At 50.5% G+C, this 25765-nt stretch overlaps 1 protein-coding gene across 1 annotated transcript in view; it reads right to left on the bottom strand.

Moving 5' to 3' along the window:
• The window catches only part of SNED1 (sushi, nidogen and EGF like domains 1), an 81736-nt gene extending 55971 nt beyond the window's left edge, over nt 1-25765 (bottom strand). The window contains exon 1 of the mRNA XM_026449075.2: nt 25553-25765. Coding sequence (XP_026304860.1) covers nt 25553-25765 — 213 coding nt within the window. The remainder of the gene's footprint in view (nt 1-25552) is intronic.

The following is a 25765-nucleotide window of genomic DNA, read 5'->3' as shown; positions in this document are numbered from 1 at the left end:
AGTGGTCCCCAACCTTTTTGGTAGCAGGGACTAGTTGCATAGAAGACAATTTTTCCATGGACTAGGGTGGGGGTGCGGGAATGGTTTGCGGATGAAACTGTTCCACCTTACATCATCAGGTATTAGTTAGTCTCATAAGGTGCGTACAGCCTAGATCCCTCACATGCGCAGTGCACAATAGGGTTTGTGCTCCCATTAGAATCAAATACCGCCACTGATCTGACAGGAGGCAGCCTCAGGTGGTAAAATGCTCACTCTCCTGCTGCTTGCTGCCTGCTGTGAGGCCACAGACCAGTACTGGTCTGTAGCCCCGGGGTTGGGGACCCGAGGTCTAGGGTAATCACCAAAAGAATAGAAACAGTGTCCATATTCTATACTGATAGAGGGGATAATATGGCATGATTGGCCGGGCACAGTGGCTCACGCCTGCAATTCCAACACTTTGGGAGGCTGAGGCAGGTGGATCACCTGAGGTCAGGAGTTTGAGACCAGCCTGGCCAACATGGTGAAACCCCCTCTCTACTAAAAATACAAAAAAAAAAAAAATATTAGCTAGGTGTGGTGGTGGGTGCCGATAATCCCAGCTACTTGGGAGGCTGAGGCAGGAGAACTGCTTGAACCTGGGAGGCAGAGTTTGCAGTAAGCCAAGATCACACCATTGCACTCCAGCCTGAGCAACAGAGCGAGACTCTGTCTCAAAAATAAATAAAATAAAATAAAATATGGCATGATTAAAATACTCAACATAAAACATAGCAAGAAAGGAGAGAAAAAAATATAAAACAGGTGGCAAATTTTGCACAAAAAAGGTAGTAGAGTGGTTGGGTGTGGTGGCTTACACCTGTAATCCCAGCACTTTGGGAGGCTGAGGTGGGTGGATCACAAGGTCAGGAGTTCAAGACTGGCCTGGCCAACATACTGAAACCCTGTCTCTACTAAAAATACAAAAAATAAAATAAAAATAAAAATTCGCTGGGTGTGGTGGCAGGCACCTGTAGTCCCAGCTACTTGGGAGGCTGAGGCAGAAGAATCGCTTGAACCTGGGAGGTAGAGGTTGCAGTAAGCCAAGGTAGCGCCACTGCACTCCAGCCTGGGTGACACAGTGAGACTCTGTCAAAAAAAAAAAAAAAAAAAAGTAGTAGAGTGAAATACAACTACACCAGACACGCACTGAATGAAAATGAATCAGGTTGGGCATGGTGGCTCACGCCTGTAATCCTAGGACTTTGGGAGGCCCAGGCAGGCACTTGAGGTCAGGTGTTTGAGACTAACCATGGCCAACATGGTGAAACCCCGTTTCTATTAAAAATACAAAAATTAGCTGGGTGTGGTGGCACATGCCTATAGTCTCAACTACTTAGGAGGCTGAGGTAGGAGAATTGCTTGAACCTGGGGGGTGGAGGCTGCAGCAGAGATCGTACCACTGCACTCCAGCCTGGGCCACAGAGCAAGTCTGTCAAAAAAAAAAAAAAAAAAAAAGAGAAAATGAATTAAATGTTCCAGTTTAAAGATATACTATCCAAATGCTAATCAAAAGCAAGAGCTGGTATAATCATATTATTATCAGATTAAAAAGGCCATAAGGCAAAAAGCACCACTAGAAGTAAAGAGGATCTACTTCATCATGATAAAGATATAAGAGCTCTGCATTTGTGTATACCCAATAGCAAGGCCTCAGCACATATAAATGAAAATTTGACAAAAGGAAATAGTTTAACTCACAATCATGGTGGGATATTCAATGTATCTTCTCTAGTAAAAGACCAGACCAGGCACGGACAAAGATAATATGTTAGAATAAAGAAAATCTGAACAAGGCAAATAATAAATGACTTAATAGATATCACAAATGGAACCTTTTTTTTTTTTTTTAACCACATATTGGGCCATAAAGCAATTGCCAACAAATTTCAAATGACTGCAAAATTTACAGAGCTTGCTCTTTATCCATAGTGCAATTATACTAGAAATAATAACTTAAAAAGTAGAGGTTAAAAAATAAAAATTCTCATCACCAGGAAATGGAGGCAAAAAGAAAACAGAAATATAAATAACTGTATAAAGAAATATAACAAAAACGCTATTTAGCAAAACTTGTGAGGATGTGGAGAAAGCAGAACTTTAACAGAAATTTATAGGATTGCATGCATATTTTAGTATCTATATATAGTAAATAAACACAATATTTAGCAAACTCATATATAGTAAATATACTAAACAAAGTTTAGTAAATAAAATAATACATATTAAACTCGTATGTAAGAGAAGAAAAAAATAAAAATTAAGAGCAGAAGTTAATAAAATATGAAACACATACTGAATAAAGAGAATCACCAACAAAGCCCAAACTTGTTTAAACTAATAAAATAGGCCAGGTGCAGTGGCTCATGCCTGTAATCCCAGCACTTTGAGAGGCCGAGGCAGGTGGATCACGAGGTCAGGAGATCAAGACCATCCTGGCTAACATGGTAAAATCCTGTCTCTACTAAAAAAATACAAAAAATTAGCCTGGTGTGGTGGCGGGTGCCTATAGTCCTAGCTACATGGGAAGCTGAGGCCGGAGAATGGCGTGAACCTGGGAGGTGGAGCTTGCAGTGAGTGGAGATGCACCTCTGCACTCCAGCCTGGGTGACAGAATGAGACTCTGTCTCAGAAAAAAAAAAATAAATAAGAAAATAAACTAATAAAATAGATAAACTTCTGGTGAGAGTGATCAAGTAAGAAAGAGAAGGCACAAATTGCTTAGGACTGAAAAAGAGGCTACCATTTCAGCCCCTCATGCTATCAAAGAAGGTAATCAGAGGATTTTATCAACATCTTTATAACAATACTTTCAAAAATTTTAGGTAAAATAGAAACTTTTCTTGAAGAATGCAGCTTACCAAAACTGGCTTAGAAGAAACAATGGAGGGGGGAATGTTAGCATGACAGAATAATGACTTTCTGGAAGAGGAAGGACAAAGGCCACCACAGCTCATGTTAAGAGAAATGAGAAATCTTCTAGGATCCCAGTGGGGAATGCTCTCCACAAGTATTAAGTGTTTGCAGTGGTGTGGGGTGGGGAGAGTGAGGTTCCTCTATATCCTACCTGTTGATGAAGCTGAGCAGTGAGAGGTAGGCTGGAAACAAGGCCACTTGATTTGGCTGTTGTCATGACAAGGGTGCCAAGGCTATTCAGTGGGGGAAAGAATAGTATCTTCAACAAATGGTGCTGGTAAAACTGGACATCCCTATGAAAAGTATAATGCTAGACCCCTACCTCACACCATATACAAAAATTAACTCAAGATGGATTGAAGACCTAATGTAAGAGCTAAAATTATAAAACTCTTAGAATAAAAGAGAGGTATAAATCTTTGTGACCTTGGAATATCCCATGGTTTCTTGGATATGACACCAAAAGCACAGACAACAAAAGAAAAAATAGATGAACTGAGTATTATCAGAATTAAAAACATTTGTGCTTCAAAGGACACCTTTAGGAAGTGAAAAGACAACCCACAGGATGAGAGAAAGTACCTGCAAATCATAATCGGATAAGGGATATATATCTAGAAGATATAAAGTACTATTACAACTCAATAATAAAAACTTCAATAGGCATTATTCTAGAGCAGATTTAGAAGGAGCCAATAACATCCAAAAAGATGCTTGACAGCATTAACCATTAGGGAGAGGGAGATTGAAAACACAAGCAAGGTACCACTTTTCACCTGGCAGGATGGCTGTAATGAAAAAAACAGATAATAACCAGTGTTGACGAGAAATTGAAACCCAAATGGTACAGCTGCTTTGGAAATGGTCTGGCATTTCCTCAAATAATTAAACAAAGAATTAATATGCACACCAGCAATTCCACTTACACTACCATATATACTCAAGAAAATGGAAACATGTCCACACAAAAATGTTTATGAAAATATTCACAGCAGCTTTATTCGTAATAGCCAAACAAGTAGAACCAATCCCAATATCCATCAACTAATGAATGGATACATAAAAACAAATAAAATATTATTTGGCAATAAAAAGAAACGAAGTACTGATCCATGCTACAACATGAATAAACTTTGAAAACACTAAAGAAGCCAGTCCCAAAAGACTATGACTCTATTTGTATGAAATGTCCAGAACAGACAAATCCAGGGGAGACAGAACATAGATTGTGACTGTCTGGAGCTGCAGTGGATGGGGGGCTGGGGTGTGAGAGCTAAAGGGCACAGGGTTTCTATTCAGGGTAAGGAAAAATGTTCCAAAACGGATTGTGGTGATAGATATATAACTCTGTACATATATGAAAAGGCACTGATTTGTAAACTTTAAAAGAGTGAACAGCATGGTGTGTGAATAAACAGGGAGGGAGGGACAAAAGAAGGGAGGAGCCTCTGAGCCTGGACCTTCTCTGGATGTGGGAAGTGCAGGGGTGGGGAAGAGGAATGGGCACTCACAAGGAGCTAACAGCTGGAGGGGGCAAGTGGCCCAGCACTTCTGCGACACTCTCTACTCTTGTGGTCCCGGACAGCTGTGCTGAGCCCCCAACTCCTAATGCATGCTAAACCCCTTGGAGGTGTTCCCATAGGGAAGAAGGCACGAGAATTACAGTGAGGCGGTTGCAGTGGGGATGCTTAAGTGAGCTTGAGGATGGAACTTGGGTGTGCGCGGCTTCCACACCTGAAGGTAGAACTGCTATTGACATGGTGTTTCCTGCCTGCGTGTTCCCGTCCTGTAGTGTCAGGGGACTTTCAGGGACTGTGGCATGCAGAGGTAAGAGGGGACCCATAGATGGCCTCTCCCTGCCTCTTTGTTCCTTCTGCAGAAACAGTGTGGAGACCAAGAGAAGGGAAGCCCGCTGGAGTCGAGAGGCCATTTCCCAATCCAGCAGCAGCCCCTGCCTAGGGCAGGGCCCCACTTCACCCCCTTTAAGGTGGGGTAGCTACTGGCCTGCAGCGAGCACTTGTAGAAAAAGAGCATGACCCATGAAGGCTTTGTGACTCACTGACCTGACACCCCCATTTTGGGGGCTTTTAAACTTGATCACATAAGGGCAGTGCCCAACAGCTCCTGGTAGCCTAAAGGAAATGGTATGATCAAGAGTACCAAAGCCAAGAGCCACCTTGGATTTACAAGAAAAAATGGCAGCCACCCCTCTGGAGAAGCTCACCTTCCGATCCAGTGCCTGAAGTGAGCCACTAGCTCTGTGGGGTACTCAAGTCACGGGGCCCCCAATGCCTGGGCCTGGTTCAAAGATGGTCCGGCTAAGCTGGAGCCCAATGGCATCCCCTGGGCAGTGGCTGTCCAGCCGCAGCACCAACTCTGGGAGACAGCAGAAGACCAGTGAGTACTGGGGCTGGGCTGGAAGCTGCCACCCTGGCCTTAGGACTCTTAAGGACCAGAAACATTGAAGTTTTACTGAATTTTGGTAGTTGTAAATGGTCTGGTTTGTCCAGGGGCCAGCAGACTTTCTGGGAAGGGCCAGATCGAAAATATTTCTGGCCCTGTGGACCACACGTGGTCTCTGTTGCATATTCTTTTTTCTTTTTGTTTCTGCAGCCCTTTAAAAGTAATAAGAACATTCTTAGTTCACAGGTCATACACAAACAGGCCTTAGGTCAGATGTGACCATCCATCCTTTGTGGATCCCAGCCTGGTTTCAGAAACAGGGTTTGTGGGAGCACGGCTGAGCGCACTCATGTACTTACCGTCTATGGCTGCTTTTTTGTGACAACAGTAGAGACCTTATGGCCTGAAAAGCTGAAAATTGTCATTACCTGGCCCTCTACAGAAAAAGCCTGCTGTCCTGGTCTGCAGTCTGGTCTGCCACTTGGAAGACCACAGCCTGAGACACTAACACCCTCACATTTGGGGCCCACTGGTGTGCAGACAAATCCTGGCCACCGATTCGACAGCCTGGGCTGCTCGTGTAGCTGCCTATGGTAAAGGTGCTCTCTGATGGGACCGCGCTGCCTCTTGGATCCCTCTTGGGCCAGAAGTGGCCATGCAGCCATCATCGTGGGCTAGGCGATGACAGGGACCCCATGCTGCCTGTGTGAGTTGGCGTGCATGAGTTGGCAAAAGCAACTTCCACATACCAGGCTAATGTCTCCTGACAGAAGCTGGCCTGCCTGTCTCACTGTGGGGGACGCCCACCCCTGCCCCCAGGACTACCAGTGGGGTCTCCACTCTCCAGGTTATTGTGCTGCTGTTCCAGTCCAATTAGCCCACCCTGGCCACACTGCTGAGCGCTTTTGACTTTCTGGACAATTTGCATCTGAAAGTGATGCCCCCTTTGTCTCAGGTCACTCAGCCATGGGTCACTAATCATGTAGGGATGGACATTCCAGGATCCCTCCCATCCACAGGCTCCTGGTATTTTCAAGCCCTAGATCAGCCTCCTCAAAAATGAACTCTGAAAGACTCCTGCCTCTGCCTCCCTGCCTGCTCCTGGTCCACACACTATGGGCGGGCGGTCTGGTCCTGAACACGGTCATCCTGTCATCCAAAAGGTTCTTCTCTGCGTGGCCACCCTTTGGGTAATGAACAGGACAAAAGGTGGGGCTTCTGCAGGGTGACACAGACCTACCTGGAAGCCTTGGGGTTTGGCCCTGACCATTTCTGGGCCTGATACAGCTCTTTCCCTGATAGCTGCCCCAGCCCACCTGGTTGGTTTGCTCTCCAGGCAGCAGCCCGGCCAAAAAGGGGCCTCAGGAATTCACACTCAGCTCTGGTTTGGCCACCTGGGTTCTCCTGTGGGGCTGACACAGTCCTGGGTCATGAACATGTGGGTGGGTTGGTTGAGGGCACTGCTAGCTGGGTTCATCTGCGATGGTCCGCGGGTGCCAGCCTGGGAGCAGGGCATCTCTGTGGCTCTCACTCAGGTGCTCCTGCTGGCCTTGTGCCCATGCGACCCTTCGACAGGTCTGGGTGTGAGCTGGGGCCAAACTGGGGAAAGGTGAGTGAAAGTTCCTGGGATGTGCATTCTGGCTTCCTGGTTGAGGAGGGAGAGCGCCAGTCCCGGCTCCTGACCAGGGACCACCTTAGACCCCGAGAGGTGCAGGGGCCTGAGTGAACAATGAATATTCTTTGCCCCTTAAATCCAGCACCTGGCAAGGTGCCCCATGGCCCTCCTGAGTCAGGCTGCTGCTGTACTGGCAACCTGACCTGCGCTGGGTTCCCCACCTCCGTCCTGTGGATGCAGGTGGTATCTGCACCCAAGCATGCCCCTCCGTAAGTGCATGTGTGGGCACAACCTCGCTTCTGTCTTGCTGACTTGAATTCATAGCTTCCCTGTCATCTGAGCACCTGTGGGTTACGTCGTGTAGGGTGGTCAAAGCTGCAAATGTGCGGCAACATGGCAAAAAAACTTAACCAAATCAGCACAGCAGGGACCACGGCAAGGTGAATGGCGAATCTCAGACAGAGCGACTCGGGTTGCTGGGAGGCAGTGAGCCTTGGAATGCCTCTCCAGTCGGGAAAGGAATCAAGGTACCCACCACCTTGGTTAGCCTGGAACTGAGGGGGTCCCCGGGACATGAGACTTTCAATTCCGGATAAACCAGGACGAGTTGGTCATCCTAGCGGGAGCCGCTTTTTTGGCTCATTCATTGCCTCTGTAATTATCCACAGTGGCATCAACAGGGCAGTTAAACTCTTTGCATGGGCCACAAGGACAACAGCCAGGCCTTAGACTGCATCCTGGCTCTCTCAAATTAGACCTACGGGGCTCTGCAGCACTCTTCGCAGCTGGCTGTGCCTGGACCCCTGAGGGTCACGGTTGAGGTCCTGCTGTGGGATTCCCGTGGACAGCAGCCTTCGCCCACTTGCAGTGGGAGGAGCTCAGAAGGATTTGGTTCTGGCTGCCGGTGTGGCATACACTGGTGTGAACATTTGAATTTGGTCAAGAATGTGTGGGGCTGAGGAGGTGGCTTGGTAGGAGAGGCACTCTGCTGTGCCTCTGCACTTTTTTTCCAACTGCAAGAGAATACAAAGCCCTGTCCACTCTTTGTCTGGGTCATTTCTTAGGGTTGTGTTTGCAGAGATCCACCTTGAGGGATGAACTGTCGCCTTGGGGGCGAACACCAGGCTTGCTCTGGAACAACCGTATTCCCCAGGCTCCGTGTTTCTTGGCTGTGACGCAAACCCACTGTGCACGGCATCTCCTTGCCCCTCCATGCCATGCTGGCAGGACCTGGACAGCAACAGAAACCAACACAAACCGCTCTTGCTACTTGATGTGCCATGAGGCTTTAATGTGGGAGTCTCATGCTTTCTGCTGGCACCCATGAACCAGTAACAGGACAACCTGCTAGCTTGTAAGAAGGGTACAATCCTGACATTTTATATAAAACAAAAAATTTTCTACAAAAATGCAACTTGGCCAGGTGTGGTGGCTCACGCCTGGAATCCCAGCACTTTGAGAGGCCAAGGTGGGTGGATCACCTGAGGTTGGGAGTTCAAGACCAGCCTGACCAATATGGAGAAACCCTATCTCTACTAAAAATACAAAATTAGCCGGGCGTGGAAGCGCCTGCCTGTAATCCCAGCTACTTGGGAGGCTGAGGCAGGAGAATTGCTTGAGCCGGGGAGGCAGAGGTTATGGTGAGCTGAGATTGCGCCATTGAACTCCAGCCTGGGCAACAAGAGCAAAAACTCCATCAAAAGAAGAAAAGAAAGAAAGAAAGAAAGAGGGGGGGAGGGAGGGAGGGGAAAAAGAAAGAAAGAAAGAGAAAGAAAGAAAGAGAAAAAGAAAGAAAGAGAAAAAGAAAGAAAGAAGCCACTTACCAAATGTAAGTAGAAATAGAAAATGCAACTTTTTATATAATCATTAAATTGAATGAATATTCAAAATTTTCCCAGCAAGAAACTCTAGGTTCATATGGCATCACCAGTGAGTTATTCCAAACATTCAAGAAATAATTCCAGAAACACATAGACTCTTCTGGACAGAAAAATCCATTTTATGAGGCTACCATAATCTGGATACTAAAATTTAACAAAGACAGTACATGAATGGACAACTCCAGGCCAATTTCACATAAAGTTGCTAAAACCTCAAATGAATTATTAGCAAACTGATTCAGCAATATACAAAGAGGATAAATAATCCACCATGACAGAGTTGGGCTTTTGTTAGGACCACAGCTATGCTTTACATCAGAACACCAATTAATTTAATTTGCCATTAATTTGATTAATTTACATGACCAATTTAACAGATTAAAGGAGAAAATCATACTATCATCTGAGGAGGTATAGAGAAGGCATGGAATAAAAGTCGACGTCCGTTTGTGATTAAAAATGCTGGGAATACGAGGAGTAGAAGGCAGCTGGCAATCTGAAGAAGGCTTCAGACACACAAGTGCACACATCGTATTCAATGCTGAACCTCGAACGCTTGCTTTTTGAGACTAGGAACAAGACAAGGTTTCTACCGACACCACTGCTATGAGACAATTCATGGGAGGTCTCAGCCAGCGCAGGAAAACATAAAAATGCGTCAAAAAGTAAAACGAGTAGAAAGGAGCCCCACTGCTGCCGTGACTGAATGTGGATGTAGAAACCCCACGACTCTGCACATAGATGATTTATCAAGATTCATAAGGGATTTTGTCAGGAAGTTGGATATAAAGTTAGACAATGTAAAAAATCAATTGTCGTTCTATGTGCCAGCAATAACCAGAAAATGAGATGAAAGAAAAGACACTATTTATGATAGTGTGAAAAAAATCAAGTACCCAGGAGTAAATCTAACAAAAGATGGGCGAGACTCCTCTGCACTCGATTCTGAAACCTTACTGAAAATGTTCAAGTCAACCTAAGTAAATACAGAAATGTGCCAGGTTCCCAGATTGCACAACTCAATATGGTAAAGGTATTAGTTTTTCTCACATTAATCTGTATAGTCGATGCAATCCCCATAAATATCACAACAAGTGTGCATATATGTGTCTGTAACTTGATAAGCCAATTCTGCATTTTACGTGAAAATGCAAAGTCCAAAGTAACCGAGACTGTCTCGTGAAAAGCAAGGTGGAAAGGCTTGCTCTGGCGATGCCAGCCTTTCTCATCAGGCCACAGTAGCCCAACGCTCCTGGCTCAGGGACAGAGAAGCAGGAGGGAGAGCCCAGGAACAGCCAAAACGGCGCTGGGGAGATGTGGGGAGAGGCGGCTTCTCAACAACGGGGCTGGCTCTGCTTTCCTTTCCTCCAAAAAGGAATCCGCATGACTCCACCTCGGGCCGCACAAGATCACCTCCAGGTGTATTAGAGACCTGAGCGTGAAGGACAAAATGAAACAGCTACCAGACTGCTGGAAAGCACTATGGAGAATTTACCACAGTAAAATTAACACCTTCGGTCCACCCAAGGACGCCATTCAAGAGGATGAAACAAGTGCAGAATGAGAAAAGATATTTGCAACACTTACGACTTGGTGTTTTTACCAAGAACCCCCAGAAATTGGTGAGAAAGAAGAAAACTCCGTAGAAAAGAGAGAAAATACTTCAACAGTCACTCTACAAAAGATGAAATCCACTGGCAAGTGAACATATGAGACTGGCTCAGCCTCATTCACAGAAAAGAAAAGGAGACCACAGTGACCCCACACCACGTAGCTGCTTCATTTGCAGAAGCGTTGGCCGGGATGTGGCGCCAGGGAACATCCACACACACACATCCCACAGCTCAGACTCCCACTCCTGGGTGTGGACTCGACACAAATGTGGACTCGTGTGCAACAGGACATGCCTTCAAGAGTTTTCACAAACAGCATTGTTAAGAGTAGTCTAGGCCTGGCATGGTGGCTCACACCTTTGGGAGGCTGAGGCAGGTGGATCACCTGAGGCCAGGAGTTCGAGACCAGCCTGGCCAACATGGTGAAACCCCATCTCCCCTAAAAATACAAAAACTAGCCAGGCATGGTGGCATGCGCCTGTAATCCTAGCTACTTGGGAGGCTGAGGCACAAGAATTGCTTGAACCCGGGAGGCGGAGGTTGCAGTGAGCTGAGATTGTATCACTGCACTCCAGCCTGGACAAGACAGTGAGACTCCATCTCAAAAAAAAAAAAAAGAAAGAAAAGAAAAAAGAAAAAAGAGCAGTCTAAAGCTAGGAATAGCCCCACCTAAAAAATTAAAAATAGAACAAACATATGGCCTAGCAATCCCACTTCTGAGTATATACCCAGTGAAAGGAAATCAGTATCTCACCGAATAGCTGCACTCCCAAAAGCAAGATAGAGACTCTGCCTAAGTGTCTGCTGATGGATGAATATGGATAAACAAAATGTGGTGTATATATACAGACATATGTACACATAACAGAATGTTATTCAGCCACGACGAGAGGGATCCTGCCATTTGCAACAACTTGGATGAAACTGAAGGACATTATGCTCCGTGAAATAAACCAGGCACAGAAAGACACTGATACGTGGAATCTAAAATAGCTGAACTCAGCCAGGTGTGGCGGCTCACGCCTGTAACCCCCAGCACTTTGGGAGGCTGAGGCAGGAGGCTCTCTCAAGGCCAGGAGTTCAAGACCAGCGTGGACAACATAGCAAGACCCTGTCTCTACAAAAAAAGAAAAATAAAATAAAAAGATAGCTGGGGGTGGTGGTGCATGCCTATAATTCCAGCTACTAGGGGCAGGGGGATGGGGCGGAGTGGGGTGTGGCTGAAGTGGGAGGATCACTGGAGCCCATGAGTTCGAGGTTACAATGAGCTAGGCTCAGGACACTGCACTCCAGCCTGGTGACAGAGTGAGACCCTGTCTCTAAAATAAAATAAATAAAATTAAAATTAAGTTGAGTCCATAAAATCAGAGAGTAGAAGGATGGTTGCCAGGGGCTGGGGTGGGAAATGGGGAAATGTTGATTGGAGGGTGCAAACCTTCAGTCAGATAGGATGAGTAAGTTCTGGGGTCTCCATGTAACGCATGGCGACTGTAGTTAACAGTACTGCCTCGTTTACTTGGAATTTGCTAAGAGAGTAATCTTAAGTGTTCTCATCACACACATGCACACACACAAATGGTAACCGTGCTGATGGATGTGTAGATTCACGGGATTGTGGTCGTCATTTCACAATGTGTAGGTATATTAAATCACACAATTTTGTCTGTCAATTTGGTCTCAATAAGGCTGGAAAAATTCACTTAAAACAACAATAGCAGCCCCAAATGTGCACCCACTGTAAACAAAGAACCGGTGATCTTCTCATACAATGACACAGAGGGGATAATGGAGTGACACCGCCACCAGAGATGCGGATCCGCCACCCTAAAAACACCAGGGAGGGAAAAAGCGGGTGTGAGAAGGCGCTTTCACAGGCCGGAGGGGCTGCCTGGGGCGGCGGTGCAGGGTGGGGCGGTGGCAGCGTCTGCTCTTGGCCTGCCGGTGGGCCCACCAGGGTTTGCGTTACGTTTGCTCTTTTTTTGCACGTTTGTTTTGTACCCTTTTTGGCACGTGTTTTGGAAAAAAGAGCTAAGGGTTAGAAGTGACAAGTGGTACCTCTGGGTTGGGGGAGAAGCACTGGGGGCAGGAGGCCGCTGTGGCTGAGGTCCCTGGGGCTGGGCCACCTGCCTGGTGTGGGGGACCTCCCTGCTCTGCCCCTCACTGCACCCCGCACACTCTCCCTTAGCTGGCCCCACTCCCTGCTTGGCTCCTGAGCTGCCGTCCTGAGTTTTCTGCCGGCCTTTGAAGTGGGAGCCCAGCCTGCAGGTATGTGGTGTGCAGAGGCAGGGGCCCACCCGCCGCAGCCCTGCTCCAGCTTTCGTCCCTCCCCACCCCAGACAGCTGCTGCCCTCCCCGCTGGGCGCTGAGCCAGGGAGGAGGCAGAACAAGCTGTGGCCCTTCCTCTGCCAGGACAGGGCAGCGCCAGCACCGCAGTACAGGGCAAGGGCCCGTGGGACTTCCTTTCTCCAGATGTGGACGTCCCAATGTGCGGCGGAGGGCGGGTAGTGGGCAAGGCCCAGGCCAGAGGGCCCAGGAGCTAGAAGCAGGGCAGGGGGCCATGCAGCAACCCCTCTCTCCCCAGCACTGGGGTCCCTCTCCTTCTTCAGGGCTGGGAAAATGCTACTTCCCGAAAAGTGACAATTTTATTATTGTTTTTTGCCTACTTGCAATAGCGCCTTGTAAAACATGCCACACAAACATGGAAAACAAGGAGAAAGGATTAGCCCTTCTGCCAGCTGATGCCCCCGTTCATGGCTAGGTGTGGACCTGAGCACTCGTAGAGGAACAGTGCGGGTTTAGTCCCTTGTCCTGACTTCAGGGGCGGGAATGCCAGCAGGCTGCCCAGCGCTGGCATCTCAGACACCTGCTGAGGGTCAGTGTTTGTCTGCTGGGGTCTGGGGCCTGAAGCCAGCCTGGCAGGCCTGCCCAGCACCACTGGGACACTTGCAGAAATGTAACCACTCCAAGTACAAGGAGACCCAGGAGACCTGCCACCCCCAGGCCGGGAGGGAGGGCGGTGTGCTTGTTCTGGGTCTGCAGGGTAGAGATGCTGCAGCAGGCCCTGGCTGCGTCCTCCAGCACCCCAGCCCCCCAGATCCCGTCGTCTAGGGCCTCCCCGTGGCCACCCTCTGGTCTCCTTTGGGGTCATGGCTCTGCCTGCAGCCTGGAGCCCAGGCCCTGGATCAGTGCTGGCATCGCTCTCCTCCCAGTCAAGCACCGGCTACTGAGAAAAACAAGACTGCCATATGGACGTCATAGTCCCAGGTGGGTGACAAAGGTCCTGGGCGGGGCTCACACACAGGCCGCCTGGAAAAAGCTCTGCGTTGGACACAGCTGAGCATGGCGGGCACCCCGGTGAGCGCCCCACGCCCCGTCCTCACCCCCCTCTCTCAGGCTGTGGTTAAGGCCAGCCAGCCTCACAGTGGCCTTGCCATGAAGGAGCCACTCTGACCCCTCTGAGCAGGCCGAGATTCTTGGGCTGCTGGTCAGCTGCTACCCTGGGGAGGCCCCAGGCCACATGGAACCTGCAGCTGCAGTGACTTGGGGACTTGGAGGAGGCTCCACGCTCTCCTCCATGGGAGATGGGGCTGGCCACTGGCACTCAGGGCTCTCCTGCCCTCGGGCACCCATGCCTTTCCTGCAGGACAGGGCTGACCCTCTGCTGGCTCAGGAGGAAGCACAGAGACACGCTCCAGTGGCATTTCCGACTTGGATGAAAGCAGGAAAGAGCTGAAGCTTCTGGGGAGTCTCGGCTGGGGAGGTGACCTCGGGCTGAAAATGCCAATATGCAACAGCCTGCTCCCCCGACCTGAGCCGAGGGGCTGCTCTGAGCAGGGCAGGGTGGGCCTGGAGGGGAGCCAGGGACCCAAGAGACTTCCGAGGGCCCCAGGAGCCAGGAAGCAGCACCCTGGCTCTGCAAACGTTAGATCACAAAGGCGGTGCTGCGGTTCCCGGCTTTGACTCCTCTGCCAAGAGTGAAACAGCACAGCCCCGAGGTGTTTTAGAAGCTTGTTTTGAAAAATGTAGGCATGTCTTTTATTTCCTGGCAGCTTTCTAGGCAATTAGGATTCCTCCCACAAGCACAGTGCAGTGGGGGCTGGCGTCCTGGGGTGGCAGGGGGCGGGGGGGATGGGCAGGGCCTCTGGAGCTGAAGGGGATGGTCTCCCGCTGAGCGGCCGCACGCCAGCCCTGAAGGGAAGGAGGCTGGACCCTGGCTCAGCCACCAAGGGCATTACTGGGCTGGGCCTCCAGGGAAACACACATGGGACGGAAGCAGTCACCCAAGGGGGTGTTCCAGTGGGAGGGAAGAGAGCTACCGCCAGGGACAGCCAGGGAGACTTCCTGGAGGAGGGGACATCTGAGCTGCATTCAGCACCCAGACAGGGAAGGAGGAAGGGAGGGTTCCCAGGAGAGTGCTGATGCCCTGTCCTCTCTCTCCTGCAGCTGAGGTCCTCGGTCTTTTGGCTTCCCTGTCTCCATGGGGCCATGCCCCTTGCCCCCATGCCCCTTCTCATGCCCTGTCCCTCTTGCTGTCCTTACAGAATCTCCCTCTCCACCAGCCCCTCTGCTTCCATGTGTTGACAGTAGCTCCTGCCTCCCTCTCCTTGCCTCACTTGCTTCCCACCTTGGCCAGGTGCTCCGCCAGTCCCTATGGTCAGCAAGGCCACGGCCCAATCCCCCAGAGGCGCCAGGGCGTGCCTGGCCTGGGGGCAGTGACCCCACACTCTCTGGGTGTCTATACCCACCCTTTCCATCCGTCGCCAGCCTGGGCCACTGCTTCTTGGCCTCTTGAGATCTTGCTGCCTTCAGTCTGTCCACACCTCAGAGGGAGGGGCCTCCTCGCAGTCACCCTGCATCTCTGCAGTGGCCACTGGGCCACTGTCCCCTGCAGCCACCACTGTCAGAGATGCAATCTCGAAATGCAAGCCTGGTCTGTCCCCCACTCCCCACATACCTGAGAGTCTTACTCATGGGGACCCCTGTCACTCCTCTGGGACCCCAGCCCCATCCCCATGTCCTGCCCCCAGTGAGCCTCCAAGGCTGCCTTGCCTGCTCCACCTTGCTGCCTCCAACACACACCAGAGCTGATGGCAGGAAATGTTTGCTGAAAGGTGGGTTCAAGGGCCCAAGAGGCTGTGCCTGACCCTTGACAAGCTCCTGGACAAGCTCAGAGGACAGTGTGATCCTGGGCTGCCCTCCTGTGTGGAGGCTTTGGGGTCAGGGGCCTGGGCTGGCCACAGTCCTGCTCCCACTTGGTGCTCCCTGACCAGTCCGCAGAGCCCAGAGGCGACTTCAGCATGTGCTGAGCCCCAGGCAAGCATGGGAGCAGGGCAGGGGCTGCACACAGCGGTGTCTAACAACTGACACCTGCTGGCTGAATGAATGACTTGCCCTGCCTTGCAAAGAACCAGGGAATGGATGCCGAGGCACTTGGGTATTGAGGCTGGTCCCCATAGACGATGAATGGGGTGAAGTCAGGTTGGGGCTCCCACCTGCCTGGTCACAGACATGCAGCAGTGTGACCAGGCCCAGACCACTCCAGCCTGTCCTGCCCTTGGATCTGCCCGGAGCCCCCACCCCCACCACCAATCAGAGCACCAGGACACCCTGTCTGACCTAGAAGCTCACGGGCAGAAGGAGTGCAAGGAGTACTATTGGCTGGGACCCTGTGGAGACGGCTTGTCCCGGCCACCCCTCCGCAGTAAATAGGAGGCAGGAGGAGACTAGAGCCTGCAGAGTAGGTGAGGTTAGGAGTGCCCTGGGTCACCATGAGCAGCCCTTGGAGGCAGGGGCCGTGCTTCCCAAGTGGGGCTCTGAGCCAGCTCCAGGAGCCCCTGGTCACGGCACTGACTGTGTTCCGCCACTTGGGATCTGCCCTGGGTGGTCTGCATTCCTGCCACGCCCCCAGGCAGCCCTGGAGCAGCACGGAAGCCTGCTTTGGAGACATACAGGATCCAGACCTGTCAAAGCTGGGGAGCGACCACCTCCAGGCTGTGCTCCGTGAGTCAGGTGGTACAGCCGCCTTCACCCACGGCAGGGTGTACCTGCGAATGCCCTTCTGGGCAGTGGCGGACAGCAGGAAGTGCCCTGAAAAGCTCCCTGCCTTGGATCCAGTGAGCCCACATGGGACAGTTTATTGCAAGGGAGGGAAAGAGAGGGAGGCCTGCACGAAGGCCCAGGTAGGACAGACGCACATTGATTCAGGAGACTCTGAAACACCACAGAGCCAATAACTAGCGACTGGTTAAACCAATCACAGTGCAGCCACAGAACGGAATCCTGCATTGTCATGAAAAAGCATGGTTTCACAGAAGTTAGGGCACGGGTAAATGCTCGTGGTGTAACACTGAAAGAAATATGCAAAATAGAGACCCATATGAGATGGTAACCCGAAGTTTGTTTTGTAAAACCCTATCCTTGAAAACAGAAAAGGAAGAACTTCACCAAAATGTTAACAACACTCATTTTTGGATGATGGAATTACGGATGTATCATCCCAACGATGAGAAGATGAACAACAATGATTTACAGAGCAGCTTCTAGGAGCTCACACTGTTCTGAAAGCTTGACAGCACGGCCAACAAAACAGACAAAAGTAACTAAATTTAATACTAAACAAAGACGCATGGCTGCTCTCCTGTCTCCTTAAATCAGAGCAAGGGTGCAATCAAGGTTTTGGACTGAAGGAACGAACAAATGAAGTACTGAGTAAGTCAACAGTGAATGAATGCACCAAGTTTCTGTGGGGGTTGCCTGGGAGAATGAGGTTTGGCCACCTGGCCACTTCTCTGCCAAGAAGCTCTAGCTTCACCTTATCAACGAAAACTCAGGAGGACATGAGAATAAGTTGTAGACCTCATGACCCTTTGCCCCCGTAAACATTTAGTATTTCCCATCAACAAGGATCTTCTCTCATGTAAGCATATACAGTCACCCACAGCAGGAAATTTAACAATGATGCAAAGCTATCAATACTGTGTTCCCCTCAATTATATGTTTCATCATTTATTTACTGATATCAGTGTGAAGCCATGGATTTCTCCTTTATTTAACAGATTAGAATCTGTTACTATCATTCTTTGTTTTAATGCTCCAACTGTCCCAAACGCTGCCAGTGGGGGCCCCTTCTGGAGGGCCTCTGTGTCCTTTTGACCCATCTTCATCCTTCTTCTCGTGCTTCCTTACTTTATGGCACGACAAGATATTCCAGGTTCATCTTATACTTCTCTTGCCACGACCCTAGGATCTCCAAGGCACACTGGTTCTTTTTAGTGGAGACTGGTGTTTAGCAGCCAAGATCTGAGCATGGAAGTGCCCTTTGCTATTGAGGTATTATTGCTTCCATTTATCTCAGTGGACACAGCTAGGAACTGTGGATGTAGGTAGACACACAGGTGTATATACCTATGTCCACACCCACCTGTTGTAATACATATACGGAAATAAATGCTATGAGGTTATACTGATATGTTCAAGTCAAATCTAACACAAAGCCACAGGTTTTATTTGACGTTTCCTCCTTTCCATATCTGCAACTCCTATCTTCAAGAGAAGCTCACATCATTCTCAATCTATGTGTTCAAAAGCCTCAACATTTCCAGCCCATACCACCGTGCAAAACAACTCTATACGTGGAGTTTAATAATTGTTCACCATTCTTTTCACTTTTGTTCACAGATATATCATCCAAGTATTGTATTAAAAAGTACATGCTGAAATTAGTAGACAGTAATTTTAAAGCAATTATTATAAACATGAAAAATATGCCCAGGATAGAAAAGGAAATGTCAACATAAGGAGGAGAGAAATGAAAAACGCAGAAAAGATCCAAATAGAACTTATATGACTAAAAAGTGAAATAGATGAAACAAACATACTCTGAATGGGATGAATAGGTTAGACTGTGTAGAAAAAAAAATCAGTGAATTTGAAAACATAACAGTAGAAATATCCAAAATGAAGGACAGAGAAAAAAGACTTAAAAATAACACAGCCTCATTCTCATTCTCAATGAGCTCTGGGACAACAGTAAGAAGTTTAATGTACATACAATTTGAGTCTTCAAAAGGGAGGAGAGAAAGGACAGAAAAAATATTCAAAGATGGCCGAGATTTTTTTTCAAATTTCATGGAAACTATACACTCACAAATCATGAGTCTTAATGAAACCAAGCAGAAGAAATATTTTTAAAGCCCTACAACAATACAGGTAATAACCAAATTGCTGAAAAGCAGTGATAAAAAGAAAATCTTAAAAGCAATCAGAGAAAAAAGATGCATATACAGAGGAACAAAGATGGAAATGACAGCAGACTTCTTGTTAGAAACTATGCCAATCAGAAGACAACAGAGCACCATCTTCAAAAGATTTAAAATACAAACAAAATCCAAAGTCAATCTGGAATTCTACACCCACCCAGCAGAGATAGCTTCCAAAAAATGAAGATAAAGAGATTTTCAGATTTTAAAAAACCAGAGATAATTTATGCCAGCAGGTCTACACTATAAGAAACATTAGAGGAAGTCCTTCAAGCAGAAGGAAAATGATACAAAAATGGAAATCTGTGCCAACCACGGTGGGTAAGGTCTGTAATCCTAGCGCTTTGGGAGGCTGAGGTGGGCAGGTCACTTGAGGCCAGGAATTCCAGATCAGCCTAACCAACATGGTGAAACCTCATCTCTACTAAAAATACAAAAATTAGCTGGGCGTGGTGGTGGGCGCCTGTAGTCCCAGGTACTCAGGAGGCTGAGGCAGGAGAATTATTTGAACCCGGGAGGCAGAGGTTGCAGTGAGCCGAGATCATGCCTGCTGCACTCTAGATCATGCCTGCTGCATGATCATGCCACTGCACTCTAGCCTGGATGACAGAGTAAGTGAGACTCCATCTCAAAACAAAAACAAAACAAAACTAAACTAAACTTTAAAAAATAAAAATTTTTTTTTAAAAAAGAAATCTGGACCTACACAAAGAAATGAAGACTTTCATAGTAAATATATGGTTAAATGTAAAAGACTTTCTAATTTTTAATCTCTTTAAATTATAATTAACTGTTTAAAGAAAAAAACCATTGGCCAGGCATGGTGGCCTACGTCTGTAATCCCAGCACTTTGGGAGGCTGAGATTGGTGGATCACAAGGTCAGGAGTTCAAGACCAGCCTGGCCAAGATGGTGAAACCCCGTCTCTCCTAAAAATTAAAAAAAAAAAACTAGCTGGGTGTGGTGGTGGGCACCTGTAATCCCAGCTATTCAGGGGGCTGAGGCAGAGAATTGCTTGAACCTGGGAAGTGGAGGTTGCAGTGAGCCGAGATCACGCCACTGCACTCCAACCTGGCGACAGAGTGAGACACCATCTCAAACAAACAAACAAAAAGTTAACCGTGCATTATTGGGTTTATAACATGTGTAAAGTAATATATATGACAACAACAGCATGAGGGCCAGACGGGAAATGGATGTACGCTGTCATAAGGTTATTATATCATATTTGAAAGTGTATAATGTTATTTGAAGGTAAACTATATTAAGTTAAAAACGTGTTTTACATCTAGAATAATCACGAAAAAATAAATCAGAGGTGTAGCTAATAAGTCAGTAGTAGAGATAATATGAAATCATTTTTAAAAATCCAAAAGAAACTATAGAGAACAGATGTAACAAATAGGAAGATGATAGGTTAAAATTCAACCATATGGATAATTACATTAAATGTAAATGGTCTAAAACACTCTAATTAAAAGGAAGAGATTTGTCAGGCTGGATTTAAAAAAATAAATACTATACTTCTTTTTTTTTTTTTTTTTTTTTTTTAGCTTTTACAAGAAAGAGAATCAAGGCCACAGTCATTAAGGTGTGGTAAGGGTTTTGCTGAAGATTTCACAGGAAGCCAGAACAAGAAGCCACAACAAATGCTCAGACTGCCATTTTATCAGCATTGTGCCCACTGCCTACACACACCTCCTTTCTTCATGGCTCCCCTGGTGGGATGTGGGGACCATTTTGCGCTACAGGCAGAGGTCAGTCTCACCCCCAGGCTCATCCCCACTCCAGGATCTTCCCTTCAATGCGTGCATCAGTCTCTCTCCTTCTTCACATAGGACAGCCTGGCCCTATCCAGCCCTGGGGCTTCCAGCCCTACTCCAGCTCACTCAGCCAAGAAAGGGCTCATCAGAAACTAGAGATATTAGAAGGTAGAGGGCAGTACAAATGATAACCAATGTTGTTTTGGTCACCTTTACAAACTGCTGTTCCTGTGTGCAGCCTTATGGCTTCTCAAGGCCCATCACACACAGAAATGTCACAGACAACACTTCATGTCAGTATCACACAAGCTGACCTGTCTTCCCTGTGAGCCTCTTCTCTAAGCAGGTCACCTGCAGAGGTGGGGCAGTGCAGACAAGAGACTTTCCTTATGGGGCCCAGCATGCAGCCAGGACCCCCTACCACACTACCGTGTTCCAAGAGCTGTGCCTGGGCCATGGGTCAGGCCGGTCCTAGGAGAGAGCCAGCCATGGGCTGAGGCTGAAGTGTGCAGGTCCTGCATCTCTGTGTGGAAAAGCTGACCCCCAGGCTAAGACTCACCCTGTCAGGGATGGTGGGACTGCTTCTGCTTTGGGGAACACAGGGTGCAGAAATGTGCTGGTGGCCACCACCATGAGCCCACCATGTGGATGTGGCACAGGAGGACTCACTGCTCAGGGTGCAGGCATTTTGCTGCATGCATCCTCTGGCCTCAGCAGGGGTGGAAGAGAGAGGCCTTCACAGGGGCACAACCACCACTACAGCCCCAGGCTGTGGTCTGAGGCCTATTCTGAGCCCACCACCAGAATGGTGGCACGAGGATGGATGTGGTCCCTGCCTTCATGGGGTGTATATCCCAAACAAGAAAACTAAGGAGCACCCCAGGTGAGGTCAGAACCAACAAGCTGCAGTGAGCACAGAGGGTGGGGCTGGGGGAGTGTCTGAGTAGGGGGGGGGCGGGGGCAGGGAAGTGTAGCGGGGATTCTGGCGAGGAGAGACAGGATCCCACTGGCGTTTTGTACTGCTCCCTTGCCCACTCTGCACAGAGGAGGACAGGCTGGAGGGAAAGGCCAGGAGCTGGAGGTCAGCAAGGGGGTGCTGCAGGTGTCCAGGCAAGTGGGGACGGAGCTTGCATCAGGAAGGGGACAGCTGAGAAGTGGTCCAAATAGAGATGTAGGCGGAGCCGCTGCTGACGTGGAGGGTGAGGGAGAGGAAGGAGGCATCGGGGAGGCTCTCAGGGGTTCATTCATGGAGATGGGTGGGGGCCAGGGAGGAAGCAGGATTTCTGTTTGGGTCTCACTGAGTTTGGGGTGGCACAGTAAGGAGGCAGCTGGACTTAGCAGACTGAAGACCCCTGAATCTGCATTCTGAGCCATCTGCACTGGGCATGACTGTCCTGCTCCATCCTCTCAGGGGCTGCCTATGAGGGCCAGGCAGATCACAGCTGTCCTGGGCTCATGGCCTTGACTTGGAGTCATCAGGCTCTCTCACTCCAGCATCCTCCTTGACTCCAGCCCCATCCCTCTTCCCCAGGATCCCCTTCCATCTGCTTCTGCCATACCCAGGCATCATCAAGAAGGGGGTGCTGATGAGGGGCAGGACTACCTTGGCTAAACCCATAGCAGGGGGTGAGCCAGCCCTGGAATCTCAGTGAATAGGGTGGCTGAGGGGCAGCCCAGGACCCTCCTCCCAGCGAAGGGGCTCCTGCATTTGCTGGGGTGTTTCATGAGCTCAGAAAAGAGCAGAGAGGGCAGTGATTTCTCCCCACGTCTTCTCCCAGATCCGCTCATGCGCAGGCCTCGGTCCCGCTGAGACAGTCCCTGTGGGTCAGGGTGGATTTTCCCGATGCCTTGGAGCTGGTGACCACACAACCGTGACAGTGATGGGGTGTGTCACAGGTACGATCTGATGGGGGAGCTTCACCACACAGATAGGGAGACAGAGGCTCAGGGAGGAAATGACCAGGCAAAAGTCACAGGCTGCATGTGAGCTCCCACACCAGAGCAGCTGTCCTGGGCTCTGTGTTCTGGGAGGGGTAGGACCGGGATTGTGCCCGGATGGGAATGTCATGCAGAGCCAGAGCGAGCAGACTTGGGGTATGGCACCAAGCCTCAGGACGCAGAGTAGGGGTTTGGCCAGCACCAGCCAGGATCAGGCTGACTGTCTGCATTCCTCCTTCTTGCCTGCGGGCTCTGCAGGGCACCACCCACTCTCGACCCTCAAATCCTCCCTGCCTCTGCTCAGGGCTCTGTCAGGGGTCCTGATACCAAAGAAACCGAGATCTTCCCATGTTCTAAAGACCATGCCGTGGGTGGGGGCAGTGCTTGGAGCCAGGGGCTTCAGTGCAGGGGGCACCAGAAAGATTTCCTCTCTCATTACCTGCACCTGCCCCTAGGAAACCACTCTACCTGCACAGACCCCACGGACCACGCAAGCTCCGTCTTAATGCAGACGCTGGCAGTTCCTGCATGGCAGGGTAGCAGCAGCGCGCCACACTCCTCGGCGCCCCACACTCCTCGGCACGCCACACTCCTCGGCACGCCACACTCCTCAACGTGCCACACTCCTCAACGTGCCACACTCCTTGGCTGCATTATCTTTGTTTGTGTGTAGAACCTCAGCAATAAAATGGACTTTCAACACTTTTCAGAGTCTTACGACTTACCACACACATACAGCTACTATGACATGAGAAAGAAGCAAAACGATGGGTGCCTTCGGGAAAGGGGGCCGCTCCATGTGTGGCAGAGCTGTCTTGCTAGGGCCATAATCCATGTGCTATTTCTGATGAAGACTGAAGAAGCACCCATCTCATGCAAGAGCACTTCTAATTTCTACCTGTGACTTGCCGGCAGTGTCAGAGGGAGGCACGCTCATTCATTCAGACAACACGCCTACTCTAGGTCAAGCCACAGGCTGGGGGCAGAGGAGCACAGAGGTCACCGCAGTGGGATGGGGGCTGGAAGGTCCTGGCTGGGCCTGACATGGGGGTCTGAGTCCAGGGCCAGCAGACACCATGCCCTACTAACTGGAGCTGGACAAGGGCCAGAGCCAGGGGCCTCAGAAGAGGGTCTGCTCGGCCTGGGTGGGCGTGGGAGGCCCCAGTCAGGTCCACTTCCTTCAGAACAAATGCCTCCCTTCTTTCCACCTGGCTTCAGCCCTAACCTGCTGCCAAACACCCCTTCCTCTCTCTCTCCTTGACCACAGAGCCCTCACAGTTACTTCAGGCAAGGTGTCCTGGGCAACGCACCCTCAAGAATCCCATTTTCCTTCCTGCTAAGCAAACAGAAAGGTGAAGTGCACTGCAGGCACTGCGTCCACATCAGCAAATGTTTTTCAAATAATATCTTTGTTTCAGGAAAAAGCTCTGATGGAGATGAATGTTTTGTTAGCAGCCAGAAGGTTCATTTCTGACGAAACCCTTGTTTTCCTAGCAGATCTTCCCACGTTAGAGCTGTTTCCCCTAGTTGTTCTGGCAAGGGTAGATGTTTTCGGTGAGGCTGTTAAGTGGGCTAACCGTTTTAATAATATTTTCACCTGTGACTTTGGGCGGGAATGCTGAGCCTGGCCCAAATGCTTAAGGAGCCTTTTGAGTTCTGTTCGGATGGTGCCAATGTGAGTGTCCCATACCTGAAGTGGACAGGCCTCCTCCAGCTCAGGCCAACCCTGAGTGCCGTTCTGCCCTACCCACTTCGTACTTCCAGCAGTCAGTCCCGCTCCTCTGTCCAAGTCCTGGTTCAGAGGGACTTTCAGCGGGTAGCATCGACAGCATGGCTGCTCCTCCCACCACGGTCAGGTCACCCAGTGCTGCCACCGAGGCGGGGAGGCCTTCCTGAGCAGGTGGTGGAAACACAGTGGGCACTGTGGATGGTGTTGGGAGTTGTGGGGTGGGAGGTGCCCTGGAGGGCATGTGGTGGAGGAGGCCCTGTGGGTGGAGGCGGCGACGGATGATGATAGCCATGCAGAGGATGTGGATGGTGACGACGGGAAGCTGGGGACCATGGGGATGGTGGTGGTGGAGGGAGTGCTGCTGCTGGTGGGGATGAAGGAGGTGGTGCTGATGGTGGAGTTGGCAGTACAGGTGGTGTTACTCTGGGCAGCACAGATGGCAGAGGCGATGTGGCTGGCAGTGGTTTGAGACTGGAGGTGGGCGAGGGTGTGGGAGGGCTGATGGTGGAGGTGGCAGTGGTGATGGAGCCGGAGGGGACTCTACTAGAGGCTGGCCCAGCAGTTTTCTAGATATGATCTGGGATGTTTCAGGAAACCACCAAGTTCCAGTGCACGGTGGCCTACTCAGGGCAAGTGCTCCATGCAGTTACCAGGTGCATTTCATCCCCTGGGCGGCCATAAGGGCTTGGCCTAGGGTCACACTCTGGGAGCCATGGAGACAGAACTGGCACTCGGGCCTGTTCCTTCAGCTGAGCTGAGACTGCGGTCATGAGTCCCTGGCCCCAGGAGTCCCACTGGGAGTCCTGTTTGGAGGGTCTGAGCCTGAGCGGCCAGACCCCAGACTGCGGAGAGGAGGGGAGAGAGGGGCAAGTCTGTTGCTAGCCCGCTTAGGAGGGTCTGCGGAGAAGCAGGCCCTGCCCTCAGCGCCTGGGCAAGGGGTCCAGTCTCCTGGCCCTGGGCCGCACTGGCGTCCACGGGGGGCGGGGCTGAAATGGCCCAAGGAGGGGCTGCAACCTTCGCAGGCCAGGAGCCCCACTTGGGAAACTGAGGCCCGGGAAGCCCGTGCCCACGGCCACATGGCCATGTGTGAAAACCAGGGCAGTACCAGGGCCCCCCGCTCTCCCCTGGGGATCTGGCGCCGGGAGACGCGCTCGGCAGGTCTGGCAGGGGCTGGGGCGCCGCGCTCCACTCCCCCCGCCTCGGTGCCCGGCGGCTGCCGCCCTCGCCCCGCCCGCGCCTCTCCTGCGGGCCGCTGTCCGGCCTTGGCCGCCGAGGGAGGAAGCGCTGTCCTCATTCCACCTCGGGCCGCCCGGTGCCAAGTGGCTGGCGGCGGCGGCGGGAGTCCGGGCCCGGCGGGCAGCGGCCGGGGCGCAGCGCCCTCCCCTCCCGGGCGCCCCGCGAGCCCGGGGTTACTCACGTAGAGTCCGGAGTGCTCGGCGCCGAAGAACGGAAAGGGCACCGAGAGCGGCCGCAGCCCCGAGCCGCCGTCGTCCTGCTTGGGGGTGACGGCGTCGCCGCGCTCGGCGCCGAACGGGTAGAAGTCGGCGAGAGCCACCGCGCCGCGCACCCCGCGCGCCCCGAGCCCCAGGGCCGCGGCCACCAGCAGCCGCCAGGCGACGCCGAGCTGCAT

The sequence above is a fragment of the Piliocolobus tephrosceles genome, chromosome 11 (assembly GCF_002776525.5).
Source record: "Piliocolobus tephrosceles isolate RC106 chromosome 11, ASM277652v3, whole genome shotgun sequence".
Lineage (NCBI taxonomy): Eukaryota > Metazoa > Chordata > Mammalia > Primates > Cercopithecidae > Piliocolobus > Piliocolobus tephrosceles.
This window is presented reverse-complemented; position numbering and strand designations above follow the sequence as displayed.